This window comes from Lampetra planeri, unplaced genomic scaffold (assembly GCF_965212315.1).
Source record: "Lampetra planeri unplaced genomic scaffold, kcLamPlan1.2.h2 scaffold_1441, whole genome shotgun sequence".
Lineage (NCBI taxonomy): Eukaryota > Metazoa > Chordata > Hyperoartia > Petromyzontiformes > Petromyzontidae > Lampetra > Lampetra planeri.
This window is the reverse complement of record NW_027614164.1, coordinates 1-20803: the sequence shown is the minus strand read 5'-3', so window position 1 is coordinate 20803 and position 20803 is coordinate 1. Positions and strand designations below refer to the sequence as shown.

At 43.0% G+C, this 20803-nt stretch overlaps 2 protein-coding genes across 2 annotated transcripts; one reads left to right on the top strand and one right to left on the bottom strand.

The window, feature by feature from the left end:
- Positions 1 to 6667: 6667 nt before the first annotated feature.
- Positions 6668 to 6914, bottom strand: LOC144739358 (cortexin-2-like). Its single transcript, XM_078622316.1, is given in 2 exon segments — positions 6668 to 6856; positions 6858 to 6914. Coding segments are annotated over 2 exon segments (246 nt in total).
- Positions 6915 to 11071: 4157 nt separating this feature from the next.
- On the top strand, positions 11072 to 20236 carry LOC144739356 (myelin expression factor 2-like). The gene is given in 26 exon segments (XM_078622313.1): positions 11072 to 11182; positions 11227 to 11258; positions 12055 to 12257; positions 12944 to 12996; positions 13759 to 13766; positions 13856 to 13931; positions 13933 to 13950; positions 14543 to 14551; positions 14554 to 14613; positions 14616 to 14738; positions 15195 to 15348; positions 15423 to 15472; positions 16129 to 16189; positions 16858 to 16885; positions 16887 to 16963; positions 17337 to 17411; positions 17449 to 17489; positions 17491 to 17542; positions 18429 to 18436; positions 18438 to 18471; positions 18474 to 18524; positions 18818 to 18877; positions 19223 to 19340; positions 19342 to 19402; positions 19940 to 19991; positions 20073 to 20236. Coding segments are annotated over 26 exon segments (1779 nt in total).
- The last annotated feature ends 567 nt before the right edge of the window (positions 20237 to 20803 follow it).

Below are 20803 nucleotides of genomic sequence, written 5' to 3'. Positions count from 1 at the left end.
TGAGAACACTGTGGTCTACATTTACTCCAGGAATTATCCTGACTCACTAAAACTTTTCCATAATGAACCCTTCCATGTCCACCATTGTACCAAATGGTGTGTAAAATCCTGACATTGCCATTGTCTTAAAGAGCCTCTAAGTGATTTCTTCACATCGTCAGAGGTTCATCGGCGCCGCCTGAGTAACTGCAGAGTCTGCGGGGCTCCTCCGAGAGTCAGATCTGAGCGGTGGGCGCCTATGCTCCAATTAGTGTCGACTACATGGGAACAGGCATCTACTCTCCCACCTAGAAAGAAAAAAAAAAAAAAACCCTGCACCATCCGACAAGCTAAAAAAGCTAAAAAAAATCTGCAGCATTTTCTGAAATCTCTCTCTGCTCACTGCAAAGTGGAAAAAGTGCATGAAGCGGCAAACAGAATCCCTGATACTACACGTTTAATGGCTGCAAAATTTAAAAGGGTGTGAAGCTCCGTCAGCGCAGCACTGGTTAGTAGTTACAGCAGATCTCCAGTCAAACACCATCTGTGATGTGGGGAAACGTATTGGCCACATGTTTATTAGCTGTAACTGCGAAATCAGCTGTTTGGAGGAGCTGAAAGGTCTGCTGGTGGAAAAATGGCGGGGGGAAAGTCTCTGAAGATCAAAATGAACATGTCCCCCCACGTGGGACAATCAAAGTACAAAATAAAAAAAAACACTACTCAAACAAATTAAAAATAAAAATAAACAAGAACGAATAAAATAAGTACAATAAATGAATAAAACATTGAGATAATTTACATTGGTAATAAATAATTCCAAAAAAATTCGAAAAAAAAAAAACATCATAAAAAAAATCATAATGTTGTCCCTCCCTAGTTTATTCACAATATTTTGTTTTTTATAAGACCTTGAATCTGAGCAAGAAACATGCTCTACAGATAAAAAACAGACTGTCAAATTTGCATTATTTCTTCTAAATGAGACACTGAGATATTTTCCACAAATTGTATGAATAGTTTGTTTTATAGCTTTAAGAGGAAACATGAAACTACCAGAATTATCTGTCAAACAGGTGATTTATCACACAAGCGTTCAATCATCCTAATCATTAATAACAGCTATAAAATATTGGTTCACGTCCAGGCACCTAATCACAGACTTATCTGCATTTATATAACACTGCCAGCGAATCCAAGGCACATACAGACATACGATACAATCTCATAAACCCTCTTTTCTTACCGTACACAAAATAACAAAATATACTAAAAAAAGCATTTAAAAATTAAGAAATCCAAAAATAAAGTAAGTAATAAAACACATATGCCGCCGTGTCTGTTATCTTACTGACCACTTTAAGCTATTATCTATCATAATCATATTTTTGTCATATTTTAGTAAAGGCGCTGTCCATTAAGTGATATTAACTGGACTATTAAAACAGTTATGCGATTGTCTCGATTGTGTCTTATCACAACAAAGAAGAACAAGAACAAGACTTGTGAAGTCCGAAGACCACATGTGATAAAACGTATGATTGACAATCAGTAAAAGCTAAGGTTCACAATTTGTCTGAATCGTTGGCACCGCACAAGCAAATAATCCTGTTTTTGGAGGTTAAATTGTGGTAATGTCCGGATATATGATGCAAAAATCATTCAAATACTAACAACAGTACGATTACAAACAGTCTTAATCCCATCTGTTTGCACATTGCAACAACATACATCTGACGACGATGCATTTAACCCTTTAACATCGATGGTATCGCTGCCGATACAGTCACACTAGCATACTTTGGAGTAACGCACTAACACAACTGTTTGCGCTCCAAAAATGTTCAACGGTTACTGAAATCTGAGAAGTTGCGCTGCAGCCAAGTTGCTGTCATTATGGTAATGACTTGACAGAGTACATGGGGTTACCGTAATGACGACAACATGGCTATTCTCAACTGAGCAACTGATGGACGTTTTCTCCTTCTCCTTCTCCTTGTTCACACCAGGTAGCAGAACTGAGTGACACTTATCAGCTCTCAGGAACCTTTCGATGTTTTCTGAGTCTAGGAATTGTGGTACTCCAACGTATGCTAGCGAGAACACATCAGCAGTGTTGCTGTCAGTGTTAAAGGGTTAACTAAATAATTATCAATAAATGATAAACTCTTTCCAACCTACAGAACATTATCAGTTTTCTGTACACAGTTGTGTTTCAGCATGTCGAGCAGCAGTCGGAGCTACACTAATGCTAACGTTAGCATGCTAACATGAAGCTCCCAGGCAGGTGTGTCATGTCACCAGGTTTTTGTTGTGATGACACTTGTATGTCGCATGAGTTTTCTGTCCGTTTTACCTGTTTGTTTCAGTCATCACAGACGTTTCCCAACAGCAAAGATGCTACATGTCTTCAACATGGTAACTATAGCTAGCACCACTTGGTCGTGTAGTTGTGGTCATTCAAAGTATGCTAGCGAATGTAGCACAGGGGCCACCTTCGCGTTAAAGAGTTAATGCCTCTGAAATGTGTTGTCTGTGAAGGTTCTCAGTCACTCACTCACTCAAATGTGTTATGTTTCGTTCAAACTGTGCTGACAAATGAGTTCACGCCAGCGTTAGCTGGACAGACAGTCCATCTGAATTAAAGTCATGATCGCTGCACAAGTGTTCTTCCTGCTGCCTCCAATCACCATAACATCCTGCCGTCCTAAAAATTGTCACTCCGACTTTAGTGCACAAATATTCGATGGATCGAACTGCTCACAGCAGTGTAGTGTTAGCATTAGCAACCAGTAATATGTCTGAGCATTCTTGCACTTTGAGTTTTGCTCTTCTGGTTCGAAGATAAACTGTATATTGTTGTTGTTTGTACCTAGTACCATAGAAAACATGTAGGAGCCTTTATTTGTTGTTTACCAGCTTAAATTCATATGAAAAATCTAACTCAGAGGAAAGAGATAAAAGAGACAAAAGAAGCTTTAGCTATTTAGAAATAACAAACAAGTCTCAAGTGAAGTCAAGTCATTGCATAAGCAGGTACGCTCTAAACTGACGTTTTTAAGTATCTACATAAAACACACATATGTGTTTTACTTGTTTTTTTGTGATTTAAAAAAAGGACCCTAACCCTGATGTTCAGCCTCACTGGGTTGTTGGTGTAGTTTCAGCTCTTGATGAGGAATGAGACAGTGAAGGTTCCACAGCCTCGATGAATTATGGCAGCGCAGTAGATGGAATTCAGACACTGACCTCCTTTGTCTCTTAAAACAATAATTCAATAAAATGTTTTATATGCATCGGGGAAAATTAAATGATCAACTCTGATTAATTTATAACTTTTGCAACAACTTCTCTTTTCAGGTTAGTGGGCTGTAGATGGAAAGGACAATGTTTTCACACTAAAAATAGATTTCCGATAAGGATGTCACATTGGTTGACAGAGATAAAGGAGCAGTAATGATTGCATTCCTGGCAGATGAGTGTGTGCGTTCACCTGCCGTCTGACTGGAGGATGGAAGTTTCCTCTATTACTGGACAGAGAACCGATGCACGTGTGCTTTCCCTCTGCCTCTTCCTCACGGGCGTGTCCAGAAAGTGGCTCTCACTGGCCACCCCAAAATCCTCATCTACGACTGGCTGATCTGCTGAGTCCCAGGACTGATCTGTTTGATGGATAAACTGTTTGTTCACAGGTGAAAGTCAGTGCACCTGTACAGGTGTACAGGTTTACAACCAATGTACTCCATTTGTTGTAACTCAAAACGTGGCTACTTCCCGTTGAAGCGATTTAGAGTATGTTCCCTTTTTTTTAAAATTTGTACAAATATATGTGTAGTTTCACAAATTAAATATGCGTTTGTTGCTACGTTTTATCTGTCGGGCTGATTTCCTTTTCCATTAAACCAAAAAAAAAGATTGCACTCAAAACTCTTTAATTAAAAACACATGAACATGTGTCTTCGGCGAGCAGACGTGAGACTGTCGTAAAACAAAGCAGAACGTAGAAAGGTGAACTCAGCCTTAACTCCACCCCCTCACCCCCGCCCAACAAATGTCAGTGCCCCTCTTGGACCGCAGTCCAAAAAGCCCTGGACACGCCGCTGCTGTTTCCTTCTGGACATCACATACACTTGTGAGAAAAGACTCCTCTCTGCATCCTAATTCATCCGCTGTCTCTCAGTGATGCCGGAATCTCGGATGCTTCAACCAAAGAAGAGCATCTGCTTTGTCATTCAACGCCAAACAGACTGCAGCAGAAAATCCAACCAGCCATGTTTTTTTTTGTTTTAAAGTGAAGAAGTTCAGTTTATTTCACAGCATTGAATCAAATCTACAATCAGTAATGAAAAATCTCTACCACCAGCTGAGCAAACAACAGGGACCGGAGACACGCTGTCCTGACTTCATGAAATGACACATGTGCACACACAAACAGGTTCTCTAATGTTTCTAGATGAAGGCACATAAACCCGTTGAAGGTCACAGTAAGGCAGATTCACAGCACTAAGGAGAAACCGTTGAGAGTAGCAAAAGAACAATCAACACTTTGACCGCGTCACACCGTCTCTGGCCAGGACTGTCCGTCCCCTCGTCGGTCCGGAAGGACGAGAGCAGGTGAGGATGAGCGACGATGGGAAAAGACGCTGACAAAACAGCTCGATGCTCCGTGTGACCTTTTCCTCTGCAGACAGACGGGTAGTGAGAGTTTGTCTTTAGAAATCTAGCAGCACTAAAAGACAGAGTCCCCTCCCCTGCTTCTAATCCTCATAAGTCCCTTTGGCTCCATCACATCAGTGAACCGCTCGGCAGCCAGTCAGACAGTAAATCAGTGTTATGGTTTGTCTTCTCAGACAGTCAATAGTAAACAGTTGAGTGTGTTTCTTTACTTCAGACGTGGAGTTTTGGCAACATACAGTAAACCATCATTCAAAGACAGCAGCAGTACAAACTCGAGAGTTGTTTTTGCATCATTTAGAAAACAGTAACACCATAATATAAATCACAGTTTGTTCAGTGGTCTTTCACAACGCAGCCCCCCAGTCAGGACTGGACTGGTCCTCACAGAGTCTGACAGAATACCCTGTATCCAACCGCATACACTCTTGTGCAGAATAGCTGTGCAGATGTGCAACTACTGCATGTCCCCGTCTTACTTTAGGCATCGTGTCCCTGAGACGTCAAACTTGAACCCAATAACCCCCCCATGTCGCCCGCCCTCTCCCACCATGTCCACCTCTTGCCAATTTTCCTCTACAGACATTCATCTTGCGGGTGTGGCTTAAAGGGAGCTTCCGTCATTTCCAGTTCATTTGATGAGCTGATGTGCAGATCACACACACACACACACACACACACCACACACACACCACACACACACACACCACACACACATTTAAGTGCATTCACACCAGCTCTGTTTGTTTTTTAACTCCAGTTCAACTGAGCGGAAAGTCTGGTTCGTTTGGGGAGGTGTGAATGCGAATGGATAAAATCATCCGGTCTCTGCTCATGGAGTCGGTAACTCGTAGTGACATGGGTGAAAACCATGTTGTTTACGTTCCACTTTCATCACAACAAACAAAGGCGGCAAAAATCTGCTCTTGTTGTAGTTGTTAGTGTGGAACCAACACACTAGGTGGTATTCCATGTACAACTACACTGTAACAACATTCCCACTGGCAACAAATAAAACAGTTGTGTGTGTACGATTCACTCACTAACATAAAATACCTAAATAATACAAATTTCCATCTGACATGGTTATACAATATTGGGAGAGCAACTGGGTTAGCAACTTCCTAGAAAAACGCTCGAAAAAAAAAAAATTGGACTTGGATGTGGACTTCAACTGAACCAAAAGCAGATTGCGGCGTACGACACAGGACAATAAAAACGCAACAAAAACAATGAACGAACACGCATGGAGAACGATAGCTGGTAAATATGACTTGCAGTACGACGTAGTAGAGGTTGAAGTGTTGATAGAAAATATGGGGCCGACGAAAATGTTAAAGCAGAACATGAACATGAAAACATGAACCAATAGATCCTTCATCTTTTATGCAGAGCCACCATAGGTGTTGGGGATACGTTATTGTAAAGGTTTGGTTCGTTTGACAAAGTGCGTTATGAAAGAGAACTCGGACCAGCTGCCCCCATGTAATCCCCAATCGAATCAAGCCCCCAGTGGAAACCGAGTCCCCGATTGAACCGAGTCTCCAACTGAATCAAGTCCCCAATCAAACAGAGGTCCCAGTCAAACCGAGTCTCCAACTGAATCAAGTCCCCAATCAAACAGAGGTCCCAGTCAAACCGAGTCTCCAACTGAATCAAGTCCCCAATCAAACAGAGGGTCCCAGTCAAACCGAGTCTCCAACTGAATCAAGTCCCCAATCAAACTAAGTCTTCTGGACTTTTAGGTGTGAAAACGACCTCAGACACACACAGCAACAGATATGTAGTCACACACAGTTGAAAGACTCCACGCTGGCTCTGAGCTAACAGTGCAAACACAGTGAAGAATATACACAGCTTCAGCCTCATCACAGAGAGATGTCTGAATGGTGTGTCAGCCTCAGGTATGGGGAGGGGGGTGGGGGTGCATGACCGTTTTGCATGTGTGCAAATTCATCAGCGTTCGTGTGATGTTCTGTTCGTGAGGACATCTCTGGATGTCGGCGTCCCTGTGTTAAGTAAGGGCATACTCAAACGTTCCTTTCTCCAGCCCCTCGATGCCGTCGGCCCAGTTGGAGGACGGCATGCTGCTGTAGGGGTCCAGCAGGATCCGGAAACACCTCACGATCAGCAGTCCCAGGAACACCAGGAGCATCCCCACAAATGCGAACGCTGTCTTCTGCTCCAGAGTCAGAGAGTGCGCCCATCATGTCGTTTCCGCTCATGGCAGCAAGGGAGTGGTTGTAGTGGGCGCTACACATGGTAAACCATCATCTGGGTGCTTCATCTCGCCTCTGAGGGGGTCAGGCGCTTCAAAGCCTGCATGTTACCTGGACAGAGATTATCGTGACCGTTTCAGATTAGGGCTGATTTGCTTCCTGCGCAGAGAGAATCAATGTTATCAGCCTGCTTCCATATCCTCCCATTAAAAAAAACATACTGCAAAGCTAGTGAGAAAACTGCAAATTTTTGTGCTGGGAAAAGAGCTGACCATGAATCTTGAAAGGTTCAGGTATCTATAAATAGCTTCTTTAGACTGTGGTATCAAACAGACTTCGATCTGCGCTCTTGCCCTCGGGGGATTTTCGCCGAAATCCACCAACATGTACAGATAGGAGCGAGGACGTGAAGATGGGTTTGGCCGCAACAGCAGGAGAACCTGAGTGCGGTGGTTTGGGTCTATACCACCATGACTCCATTCCTTCAGGTCTGCTGAGGATTACAGTGTGTCGCAGTGCAAAGCCAGCTGTTGGACATAATGAAAACATCGCATCTCATGATTAGGCGATGCCACGTATGCTGGCTTGACTGGAAAATCTCTACCTGTTGCATGTGAGCAGACGGCTGCCAGACGCTGTAATTCCATTACACAAAACACAGTCACAAGATCGGTGCTGTCACACGAAGTGAAAGTCTGTTTCCTCCCAAATCTGTCCTACGATACAAGCAGCAGGTGGCTGGAGAGAAGAGCTTGGGGGCAGGTGGGATGACAGGGGATGGGCTCGTAACAGACAGGGGCAGGCGGAATGACCAGAGATAATTTAGAAGGATGGACATTGGAGGGGAAGTAAGGATGATGGGGAGAGGACAGAGGGAGGGAGGGAGGGAGGGAGGGAGGTAGGCTGAAACACACTGCACTGACAGCTGGCTGTGGACGTCTAAGGACGAAAAAGAAGGCGTCTCACCAGCAGTGGGGTTCCATCCTCACAGACCTGTTGCTGCCCGGTCTTCCGAAGAGCTCTTCGTCCTCGGGGACCTCCAACGTACGTCCACGAACCCGTTAGTTGCTCGCATGTTGAAGGTGCTACAGACGGCTAGCCACACATCACAACAACAACAACAAGAAACCTGATGGAGAGAGCCCGAGAAGGCGAGGAGAGGCTGGATCCAGCTCCGATAATGTGTCTCCTGTCAGAGACACTGCTTCCTCACTTGCTGCCTCCTACTCATTATCATCTGTTTCTCTGTCTCCCTCTCTCTCTCCCTGTAGAAGCTCGCCGGCTCCTGCTGCATGGCAACCACTTGTTAGTCTCACTCAGCTGCTCTGCTGCCTCATTCACAACAATCCTCCCTCAGCAGCGCAGGGGCACACGGCTGCGGCAGCATAAACAAGCCTTTTTCCCTGCCTTCTCTTCCCCCTTCCCCATCCTGACTTGTTTCCTCAAACTGACCACACCTGAATGTGACAGGAATATCATAGCAGAGCCGGGCTGCTGCATCCTCATGGGTTTCACTGGTCTGGGTTGCTGAAGAAGATGAGAAGGGCCCTTTATCATAGATTTGCCCTCCGTTAGACAACTGAGAGCAGCATCTTGTAGGAAAACAAACGTCAGGGTCATCTGATCGCTCGCCTTTAACAAACTGCAGCATCCAAGCGTCTGGCCATCTGGTCCAATGTTACGCAGTGCAAATTCATATCAGCTCCGTGGCTTTGTCATAGTGGTGCAGTGACTCGGATCTAAAGATAAGACTCGTGGCCACGGGGGAGGTGGTCGTCACGGATGTGTTATGTGCAATGATTCACGACTTGGTCCAGGCACCTGTGTTGTTGTAAACAAGCAGAACAACGATATAAAGGCATGGGTTGTCCTCATCCGCCATGGTCCCGTTTGGACTAGAACTTTTTGTTTTGTTCACACTGCACACACACACACACACACACACACACACACACACACACACACACACAGACACACACCTTAAATTCATTTTTTTTCTTATTACAAGCAAAAAAAAATGTTCTGCTGGCAGATTTTTCACTGATTTCAAGCTGAAATAAGCTTGAGACTATAGAAAAAATGTCTAAAAACAAGTTACTTTTTTAGGTGATGTGTCTTATTTTAAGTGTTATGAGATTTTTTACGACTAGAAATGAGACCTTTTGACTAGAAGTAACATAAATATTCTAGTAAGAGTTTGAGTTTTTGCAGTGAATGTACTTTACTAAAATGATGTTAAAACACAGTACTAAAAGAGAAATATAATATGCAAATATTTAGCCCTGTTCCCTCATCGATAAAGATGAGTCCACGATAAAAGTTGGATATTATTCAATGGCTCAAATCGACTCACTAATGACGTCCTGTGTCCGTTCGTGATATTAATAGCAGTTTGATTCTTGCGTGTTTCACAGTCTGAACCAGCATAGTGAGCTTTTCCCTGTGTCCCACTTTCCACTGCTTTCCTGCTGCAGCTAGATAGATAGATCGAAAGATATTATCCATATGACACAAGGATAATTAGTAGACTTTTACCTTGACAAAGTTGGGAGGTTAACAGTGTGAGTGATAACAGTGAAATTCTATGACCCTGCATTCACAGTACCCCATCAATACAAATTGACTCTGTGTCAAACCTTGTTTTACAGTGTAATAATAGTCTGTACGAGACTGTACAGAGTGTACCAAAGTACAAGAACAGATAAAAGAACAGAGACAAGATGACTTCAGTTCAATTAATGCATTGGAGCGATGTTCAACTTATGTTTGGTGCTCAGTTGAATGAAATTACATTTAAAAATGAGGAATATTTTTTTGTGATTAAAAAAAAACAATGTTCAAATGTGATGATGTTTTATCATGTTGTTCCTTTGCCCTAAAATTCCACCAAATTTTCCACCAAAAAAAATGGGCTTTCTTTGAGTGATTGTCTGCGAGGAAGTTTCTTTCTTCATTGCTCCTGTCATGAAACCTGCAGCTTTTGTATGTTTGCGGTGACCATAAAAAGATTAGCCAAGTAACACATGAACTGTGTGCTAAAGGTTAATATGTTGTTGAGGACACATAAAGACGCTGGAATCCATTCAGTGCAGCCAAATCACCATTGAAATCTGTTTCACAATTTGTCCAGAAAACAACAGATTTTTTTTTTTTTTTTTTACCAGCAACTCTTAACCCTTTAACACAGACAATATTGCTGCCGCAGATAAGCGGTAGAAAACGGATGGATAGATGGAGTATCGCTGCCGATACATTTGTGCTAGCATATGTTAGAGTACCGTAATTACACAACTATATGCAGAAACTGTTAAACTGTTATTTGCTGTCATTACGGTACTGGCTTGCTGGCATCCTAACCCTAATGACAGCAAAGCGCTGTTGTCAACAATCAGGACTTTGAGTATGCTAGAACAAATGTAGGGCTGGGGGATACCGTCAATGTTAAAGGATTCAATTTTACCTTTTGGCTGTGGTTACACGTGAATTTCCCTCATGGGATTAGCACAGACTGACAAACTGCTTTAATGCTGTAACAATGTGGCTGTTCTCAACTTTCATCAAGTTCTCTCCCCCCTTCATCACACCACGTTGGGGAACTGAGAGACACTTCTCAACTTTCAGGAACCGCTCAATGTTTTTGGATGGCGCAAATAGTCGCAAAATTACGGCATTCCAAAATATGACGAATTTTTGAGACTAGTGAAAATGTATCCCAGGGGCAAATGTAGCCACCAGGGGTAGCGTAGGTGTTGCAAAGGATTTGATAAAAACTATTGTTCTTATGTTTTAGCTGTTAGCTAGTTCAAATCATTCTGTCCCATGGCCAAACCGGTGTGGAAACATTTAGAATTCAAAGGCAGGTTGGAGGCATCGGATCTGGGCAAGGTTGCGGAGAATGTTCTCTGCAAATATTTAAACAATCGGTCAATAGTTTCAGGAATGATGTAAGACGATCAATATATTTATTCATCAGTTGTAGTTATACTGAATTACGCTGAGTGAAATCATTGAATGTATTTTCCACTAAATCATTTATATGATATGCAGTATGTATGGACTACTTGGGCTTTCTTGTGTATTCTGTTCCCTCCAAAACTTGCATGGCAAACCAGTTTCCAAATCTCGCGATACTTGCGCACATCCACATTTCAAACTGCGTCAGGGGCATCTTGTGTTGTAGCCTGCATACAAACCTCAACATGGCAGAGTTTCTGGCTCTTGAAGAGGAACCAAAGCAAGAGGAATCTATCGCCTCCGTCAAATCTGAGACCGAGGAACCCTCAGAAGAAACCCCCCAACGGCGTGAAAACGTGAGTTAATATGACGTTTTGTTGCGTCCGGCTTCTCTGTGCAGGTGTTAGCAAGCTCAGCTAAAATGGACTCCTCGTATGCTATCCATTGTTAGCCAGAATATAAGTCCATCTCTGGAATGTTTCAGTGTTAGCTTAAACCGTTGAACGGGTAAATGTGCTGTTATTTGTCGCATATGTTGCTGACTAATTCACTGTAACGGCCGACGCGTAATAAACTATTTGGTGTTTAGCATCAAGTCAACGGTTTGCTATTACCTCATGCTAACGTAACACCTGACTTTGTTAGGTACAAATGGAAGCTGTACAGGTAAAAAAGAAATGCAAAGCTGGCTTTCATTAGAGTTAATATTATATTGCCGACTGTGCACTGCTGATTAATCAGTTAATAAGGTCATGTTAGCTTCGTGTCTCAATGTTACATCGGTGCTAGAGAATGAATTAACAAGCTAACGGTACCGTTACCTGACGTTATTTATCACGTTAAATTGGAATTGAATTGTTCTCAGTCCTCGGTGACTTATATGGCGCTCACAGACGAATACGATTAATTCATGCTTGTTTAAAGTATTTTAATTATTTTGTTGTAAACCACTATGAGCTATATGTTTCTATGAAAGGTGTACAAGTAAATTTAATTGTTTACCAGCAGTTACGACAGGGGAAAACACGAATAAACAGCAATTATAAGGTAAAAAAGATGGATTAACTAAAAAATTTAATATATAAAACACAATTTAATTTATGATTGTATATAAATATAAAGTAATTTTACCTTTTTTTTTAAACCATACGTTAATCTTTACCGGCTCTCTACTATAAAACATGCTTTATACGTTGTTTTTCCTGCTCATGCCTGAATCTTATTGTAGCGATGCAGAGGAAACCAAGCCCCCGAAAGAAAAGCACGACGGTAAAGAGAAGTCCTCTGGAAGCCGAAGAGGAAACCGCTACCATCCCTACAAAGACAAACATGGCGGTGAAAAGAGGGGTGCTCACAGGAACCGTGTGTTCATCAGCAACATCCCCTACGACATGAAGTGGCAGGCCATCAAAGACCTGATGCGTGAGAAAGGTAACGTGTTCAGCGACGGGTTGGTGTTTCCTCTTTCTGTCTCCTCAGCTGTGTAGACGACATGGATCTTTGTTTGTAGAATTCCCTGAGTTCCTACCTTTCTCTGGATGTACCCTGTTCAGATAGTGGGGGAACTAGCCCAGTGTGTTTATTGGAGTTTTAATCTTTTGGATGGACACTAATTTAGTTTGGGGCGATGATATGTCTGTGAGAAAAGGACGTTTTTAACTCGCTCTATGGCATTGTCAGCTTCAAATCGTAACCTCAAACTTGTAGCAGAATTGATTGTATGATATTTTTTTCTTGCGTCCTGTTGCAAGGTGCACTTTGATCACATGAATGAACTGTTGCCTATGTTTAATTCTGGGGGTCTCTAATGGACAGCCCACCAAGCCAACTGCCATGAATGGAATCTGTTGACCAACTTATCAATGCTGAAGTCTCTTGAATTTCCCAGGTGTAATGTAGCTGCGTGTCTCTCTGGCCTTGGCCTTTGGGTGTCTCAGTCACTGCCCAGAAAGGCATGGTGTTATCTGGTGGGATGTTGGTCTGGGCTGACTGTTGATCATTAATGGGACATCTCCATCTGTAGCGGCATTGCCAAGGCCGACGGCAACGTGAAGACGCGGGTGACTTAAATCCCTTTGTTCTTTTGGTATTTTTTCCTTTTTGTATGTCTCATGTAGATGGTGAGGTTACATACGTGGAGCTCTTTAAGGATGCAGAAGGAAAGTCAAGGGTAAGTGATGTGGCCAAATTGCTGCACGAGGTTTTAAAAGCCCTCAGCAGGCTCTCATTAATCAAGTGTTTTAGGTTCTCATCCTTTGGGTCTTACTCTGAACTGGAGACTCCGTAGGTTGTTTTTAGAGCCTGATAGTTGCTATCCATTTGAAAGGGAGATGTCCTGTTGATTTTTTGGAAAAGTAGCATAACGACACTTTTGGCTTTTGTCTTTGTCATTTCAAATGGTGTAAAAGTCGGTTTGTTTGGCCATTTTTCAAAGGGAAATGTGGATTGTGTGATTTGTCTAGTGATTGACCTTTCATACCTCCAAATCTCTCGTCAGAGTAACTAAAGTCTCTGTAGTTTTTTATTTATTGTCTTTATTTTACATGGCAACATGCACATGATGTGATAAAACAATGTTAGAATACATCACTCTTTGCATTTCATTTCATTTCAAGCCACTGATATTTAAATTTAAAGCCAAGTGTTTGTCCGTTTTGTTTAAATAAATGCTCCATTAATATTCAAAGTAAGCGGTAGTCGTATGCTAAAACTCTTGTCATTTGCCTTTGAATTGTCTTTCCACACCCATAAACCCTGCTGGCTGAAGCCAGTTGTCAGAACATGGCCCAAATGTAGTCGTAGAAGATGCTAGAACCGTGTGGCCTGCGTTATAAAACTGGAGCGTATTGTCTTGATTATAACTGTGTCCATCTCTCCTCACTTATCTTTGCAAATGTGCTTTGCCTGAACTCCCATGATGCTCCCTGGTTAGGGTTGTGGGTAAGAAACTGCAACAATTACTATTATTATTATTCTTATTGGACAAAAAGGAATGTCCTTGTTGAATGTGCTGCGTCCTGCTTCAACAGTGTGGTGGAGTTCAAAGACGAAGAGTTTGTGAAGAAGGCAATAGAAACTATGAATAAACATGACCTGAGTGGACGGCCCCCTCAACATCAAGGAGGTAAGAACAGCCAGCGAGAAGAAAGAAAAACTTTTAACCCCTCTTTTTTTCCTTCAAATTTTTTTTGGAGAAAAACTGAAAAGAAATTTTTCTGCAATAATTTAAAAAATGTGGCAAATATTAAGTTTTGTGTTGTTGGCGTCGTATTAATTGGAAAAATACACAAGTGTGTATCAGTCTGTGTGTAGGTAGATTAGATAATTACTTTAACTACCCTGTGAGAGAATGTACTATTTATTTATTCATCTCCATGATAGAAATAAATCATAAATCATAGTTTTCTCCCGTCCGTAATTTGTCCAATTCGTCATGTGCAAAATGGAGCAGGAAGAAGATGCATCTTGTGTGTTCATTTGCTTTTATTTCTCAAAACAAATTTGCACAAGTCAATATTGCATGTGGATGTTTGCTCTCGGTTGTTTTACATTTTATTTTCAATAAATATATTTTTATAAATAAGTTTAGGTTGTGTGCTCAAAATGACCCACATAATAAAATAAAATAGAACACCAAGAATCGGCAGACGAGAAGTAGTCAAAGGTCGAAGAGAGGAGAACGTCAGGAAGTAAAACATTTGATTGTTTTTGTCAAGGATCCAGACGGGGGGAACATGCACGCCGTGTGCTGCAGCGCATCGGAGGGGGGTCAGCAGGGGGGGCCGCGGACAGGACATGGGCCCCGGTGGCATGAATATCCCACCCTCCATCGCCAACAACCCCAACATCCCTCCTGAGGTCATCCACGCCCTGCAGGCTGGTCGCCTGGGCAACACGGTGTTCGTGGCCAATGTGAGCGCTCCAGGCCGACACGTCACGACACATTAGGGCTCTCGTTCATCAACGGTGCAGAAATGTTCCTGAAAGTGTACCTACGCCGAGGTCACGTCCTGAATGTTTCACCTGACAACAGGTGACGTTTCATTGAACTCTGTGAAGGAAACGTCGCCGTTCACCTCTGAAACACGCCGCACTGACTGAGAGGTTCAAAGGGAAATAAAATAGAAACCATATATACTTAAAATCACAATTGAGTACGGTACACAAATTTGAAATAAGTAAAAAAAAAACCAAGAACACGACGTTAATAATTATCAAAATGTCGTGATGATGACGAGAATAATTCAGATAAATCAAAGTAGAATTGACGGCACAGTGACAGACTTTTAGTTTTCACAATGAAACGTCCTGACCAGAACAAACAGACGGGCCCTTTGGTGTGCAGACACTTCTCCTTCTGCTCCACAGCTGGATTTCAAGGTGGGCTGGAAGAAGCTGAAAGAGGTATTTAGCATGGCCGGCGTCGTGAAGCGGGCGGACGTGAAGGAGGACAAGGACGGCAAGAGTCGCGGGATGGGAACGGTGACCTTCGAGCAGCCGCTGGAGGCCGTGCAGGCCATATGTATCCTTCACGGCTCAGATGGAAAGAACTAGAAGCACGCCTCCCCTAGTTGGTCTCCTTGACTCGGGCTCCAGCTATGTTCAATGGACAGATGCTGTTTGAGAGACAGATGCACGTTAAAATGGTTTGTTTCCCTTTACGGCACACGACTGCAGCGTTGCCATGTAGACTCTAATTATCGGACATGTCGTTTATGGTCATGTGATCATTTCATACGTTTGCAGCGGTTTCTCAGGCGACCCATGCTTCAGAAGTCATCGGTCACATGACTCTGCATATCAAAGCAGCTTTGAAGTGGTGCTTCATGTCCACACGGACCAAAACCACTTTTTTGTATCAATATTTTCACTAAATGGGATCCGTTGGGAACACCTGCACAGGCTGTAGTTCATCCTCCAGCCTGTAGGTGGAGCTGTCATTCACCAAAAACAAGAAACAGCAGGACTTCCTGTCTGCCGGGCAATAGAACCGTCCAAAATGATTTATTTTTTTTTTGATGGAAAAATTGTGAGTGGAAAATGATCCCGATCTTGTTGTAGTTACTACGGTAACGAGCGGTCCCACTCACTTTGAGTCACTGACACCTGAAGTAAACAATACAAACAGTAAACAGCCAAGTCTGCATCAACAAACCCTTGGGAAGCCTTGACTCGGACATGCACATCACTTCTTTAATGACTGTCGTTCGATAACTGTCCGTTTCCCTGGCAACGCTGCACGTTACCCCTCAAACTCCAGAAAAGACAGGTGGGGGGAAGTCTTCATACTTTGTCTCCTCAGGATGAAAAGTCTCTGCCCGGGGAGGATTTCCGTCAAGTAGAAAAGGCTCCTCAGTTACCACGTGAGTGTCGCCTGTGTTAGTCATTCACTGATTCCGGAAACTCACCGGGTGGATTTGTTTTTTTTGTTTTGAATATCAATTTCATATTTATAATTATGTATAATTATGTATTTTGGACATTTTTAATTCTTGTTTCAGATTTCTGCATGCAATTTAATTGTACTTGTGAATGAAGGCAAAATAATGCTGAGTCTCTTTCTATATATGCATAGAATTATTGTCGTATGAACAGTAATTCCAAAATGCTACAACTTTAAACAAATACACCCCTAAAATCCAATAAATACCTGTATCAGTAAAAAGTAGAGTAGAGGATACAGAGAACAGGGAAAGATGGAAATCGATGATTCGCTGTGGCAACCCCTGAAGAGGGACAAAGCCGAAAGAAGAAGAAGAAGATCAGTAAAAAGTAGAAATTATATTTGTAATTCGATATTAAAATAAAAGGGACATTTAAAAATAGATATGAAGTAACAGTTAAAACAATTGAAGTGGGGAAATGGTTGTGGGTCTTTAAAAGGACAGTCTTTTTTCAGTCGGATTGAATGCTGCATTTTAGGGTCCTGCAGCGCCCTTCCAGAGGGCAGGAGGGGGAAGGGCTACTGCGCTCAGTCATGTTTGGTTTGGACAATGCAAATGTGTGCTGACGTCTCTTTTCCTGTGTGCAGGGGGGCTCGGAGGCATCGGCATGGGCCTGGCCCGGGGGGGCAGCCAATCAATGCAACCGCATGAGCAGCGGAGGGAACATGGGCCTCCATGGGCCCCCGCAGGTCGGTCACCACCTGACTGATTTACAAAGAAAATGGAGACAATCCTCAAAGTGATGTTAATGTTTGAACTACAGTCTGTCACAGCGGTTCAACCTTTGACCCCACCACAGCTTCAGTGTGAAGAGCAGGGTTTTGTGTCAGTATGCGACAGATTGAGTCTGATGTCAAACGTTTTTAGTGCTGGCGGTACGAGGAACAGTAAACAGGACTTGAAGTCAGAGGTTTTCTAGGAGGCAGTGGGTCAAAAATCCAGGGAAAATTCCACATCAGGCAACGTAAAAATCCTCCAGTGTTGTGACAACAGATTAGATAAAGGATCAGTGGTCCCTGTTTCATTCCATTCCCTTCAGTTACACCTGGATCCTCCTCTGTTCCAGGTATGGACGTCACCGGTTACGGTGGAATGAACAGACTGGGAGGGGGTATGTTGTCTTCTTTACCGTCTGCAGTCCGTTGAGGGGCAGCAGAGACTCAACGTGTCTCTGACAGGGATGAGTGGCGGCGGGGGCTTTGGGATGGAGAGCATGGCCCAACATGGGCGCCTTTGGAGGGAGAGACATGACTCCTGTGAGCAGGATGGGAGGTTGGTGTCCTCTCCTTTTCCTTCTCCTTTCTGGTTTTAATGCCCAAGTGGAGAGCACTACGCCCTACCTTTTTTACTGCCCCCTTATGGTTTAATGGCAGATCCAGTTACATTTCAATTCACGTTTTGTGTTTAAAGCCTGTAATAAAGTGTAACCAGTCAACATTCAAATGATGGTTACAGAGGGAAACTACAGTTGGAAGAGGGAATAATGAGTACAGTCACTCTTGATCTTGAGGGAAAAAAAACATGCATGGACTCCTGGGGCTTGATCCAGAAAACAGCTGTAGTGAAAATTCACCCTGAAATGTGGAAAAAAAAACTGGAGCGTTTTCTTTATTTCAGGGTTACTGATGAACTGAATTCCAGCAAATGAAACTTGTAAGACATTTGGTTTGATTTTTTTTTTTTTTTTTACTGTATCGTAATTGACTTCTTGCGCTATCTGAAAACTAAGCATTCGTGGGAGTTGACAACATCCATGTTGCTGTCATTACGGTAATCCCTCTCACTCTGCTGCTGGAAGCTTGTGAGTCATTACCGTAATGACAGCAACTTCTCAAGGTTTTCTCCTCCTTCACACCACTTCTCAGGTTTCAATCGATGGTTTCTGAACGTATGAATAGTCATGTAATTACGGTAATTCAATGTATGCTTAAGACGTAAAGTGCTGGTAAACAGTCTAATGGTCTGTAATTAGTGATAAACCATTTTTAAAAGATATAAATGAAAATCTGTCAAAAGCGCCTTTGAAAATCAGTAGTTTGTTAGATGAACATGAAGTGACAGTGTCTCAGCACCTCGCCGTCAGACTACAACTACTGGTGTCTGTTCTCTGTCCTTCTATTAATTGTTTACTCATGTGTGTTGTTTTGATATTATTTAGACATGTACTCGGTCAAGAATGGGTGGGATGGATCGTGACTTTGGCCCAGCGACATGCCAATGAATCGAGGATTTGGGGATTCGTTCGGAGGAATCGGTATGTTCATCTGCTCACTTCATCCAACCCGAACGGATCCAATCGAGGTTTTAACCCTTTCACACCCACGGTCCCTGCTGCTACATTGTCACTAGCATACTTTGGAGAACCGTAACTACGATGCTACTGTTAAACAGTTCCTGATCAGGTATCTCAGTTTTAAGTAAACGTTTTCTGATGGCGCAAATAGTCCTGTCATTACGGTACTCCAAAGTACGCGGCATGAATGCAACACAGGGGGAACGGTGGGTGTTGAGGGTAAATCAAAACGTCTTTAACGTTGTCTCCTGCAGGGGGAGGAGGATTTGGAGGCATGGGCAGTGGCGGGTATGGGGCACATGGGACAGGATTAGGTACGTGTCCTGGTCAGGGTCACCCTGTGGAGTACCGTAAATACATGACGGTGACGCTGTTGTGAAAGGTTGACATATGTACAGTGTTGACTGGAGGAGAGCAAACGGTTTTCTGAGAAGGAGGCTAATGCACAAATAGTCGTGTAATTACGGTAACCCAAAGTATGCTAGCTTGTATGTATATATACAAGTATATACCTTGGGTGTAAAAGGGTCAAAAACCAACCGGTTTTCCCGACGAGCAGGCCCGTGTGGTATCCATGGTAGATGAGTCCACGTTGGGCCCAGGAGAAGAGGTCCAGCTTCCGTTGATTGTTTGTCCGTTTCCCTCTGACCCGGCTGCAGGCGCTGGGATGGGGAACCTGGGGATGGACAGAATGGGCTCCAGCTTCGACCGGATGGGCATGTCGGGGATGGACATGAACGCGGCTTCGGAGGGCGGCGGCCAGAGCCACATAGCCGGGGGGGGGGATGTCCGACAGAGGCTCCGGGTCCAAGGCCGGCTGCCAGATCTTTGTGCGGAATGTGAGTGCTGCTCTTTTTATTGTTGAAATGTTGAATGGAAGTTATATTAACAGAATAAACAATAATGAATGAATGAATGAATATGATTGTATTATATTGATATAGTCATTATATTTTAAAGAATATTTTAATACACTTTTACAAACTTTGGGGGGGTGCTCACATGCACGATATGAGGAAAACTGTGTGTATTATACAGTCTCTTTCCATTGAATAAACCTTTGTAACATCACTGTGATGTAAGTCAGATATTACACGTGTGAGAGATGATCCTGACTTCACCGTTGTGAACTGTGTCGAGGTTGAAGCAGGTTTGACAGTGGAGTTGATGTGGATGGAATATTTTGGAAAGTAGTCTTCAGCTGTCAGGACACTATATAAGAAAACAACAAGTTTATAAGTTTGAAAAAGTTACAAATGTAAAAAATCTTGTGATATCCCCGAAATACTTGGGATTTCAGTTTAGCTTCAAGTCATCCCAGATGTTTCCCGACGGTTAGTGGAGTTGGTCAAAATAAAGGCGTGTTTGTGTTTCAGCTGTCGTACGATCTCACCTGGCAGAAGCTGAAGGAGAAGTTCAGTCACTGTGGTACGTCTCTGTCCCCAGATAACTTGCCTTTCTGCTCTGCGATTGCGTCGTCTCTAACCCCCACCCAACGTTTCCCTGCAGGCCAGGTGATGTTCGCCGAAATCAAAATGGAGAACGGAAAGTCCAAAGGCTGCGGAACGGTGCGGTTCGACTCCCCAGAGAGCGCCGAGAAGGCCTGCAGGATGATGAACGGAACCAAGATCAACGGCAGAGAGGTAGACGTCCGCCTCGACCGCAACGCCTAGAATCCTTTTTGTAGAGCCGCGCTGACTTCCACATTCGGTCATCTTGCCAACGATCTCTTGTTTTGTTTTTAAAAAACACTATTGACTTCATGTGTCCACGGTTTCATGTTTTTTTCTTTTTTTGTTCATGTGTACTACATAGTGCTTTTGTTTAGTAAAACCTTTTTGATTTGTTGGGCAGTTTATTTAAACCAAATAAAACTTTTTAATTTTTAAAGCTGCTGGTTGTAAAATCTCTTCTGAGGGTAGTGGCAGCTCCGTCAACCTATGAGACAGTCAGGGACGTCAGGGTCAGCCCGGTTTATCATAAACCCTGATGGTCGGTAGTTGACCCTAATGATCCGATAGACCTGAGTCACATCTGAGTCACCGCATACGCCCTCTAGCTGTCAAACTGGCACGAATACCACAGGACTCAATATTAAGAAAATAAAAAATAGAGATAAAATAAATTTGATTTACGCTATTAAAGTGCTGTCAGTTTACAAAAAGAAACAAATAATATTCAGTTAGTCATCCCCCCTCTACCTGTCAGTTCAGACTGGTCTCTAGACGTTCTAAAACATC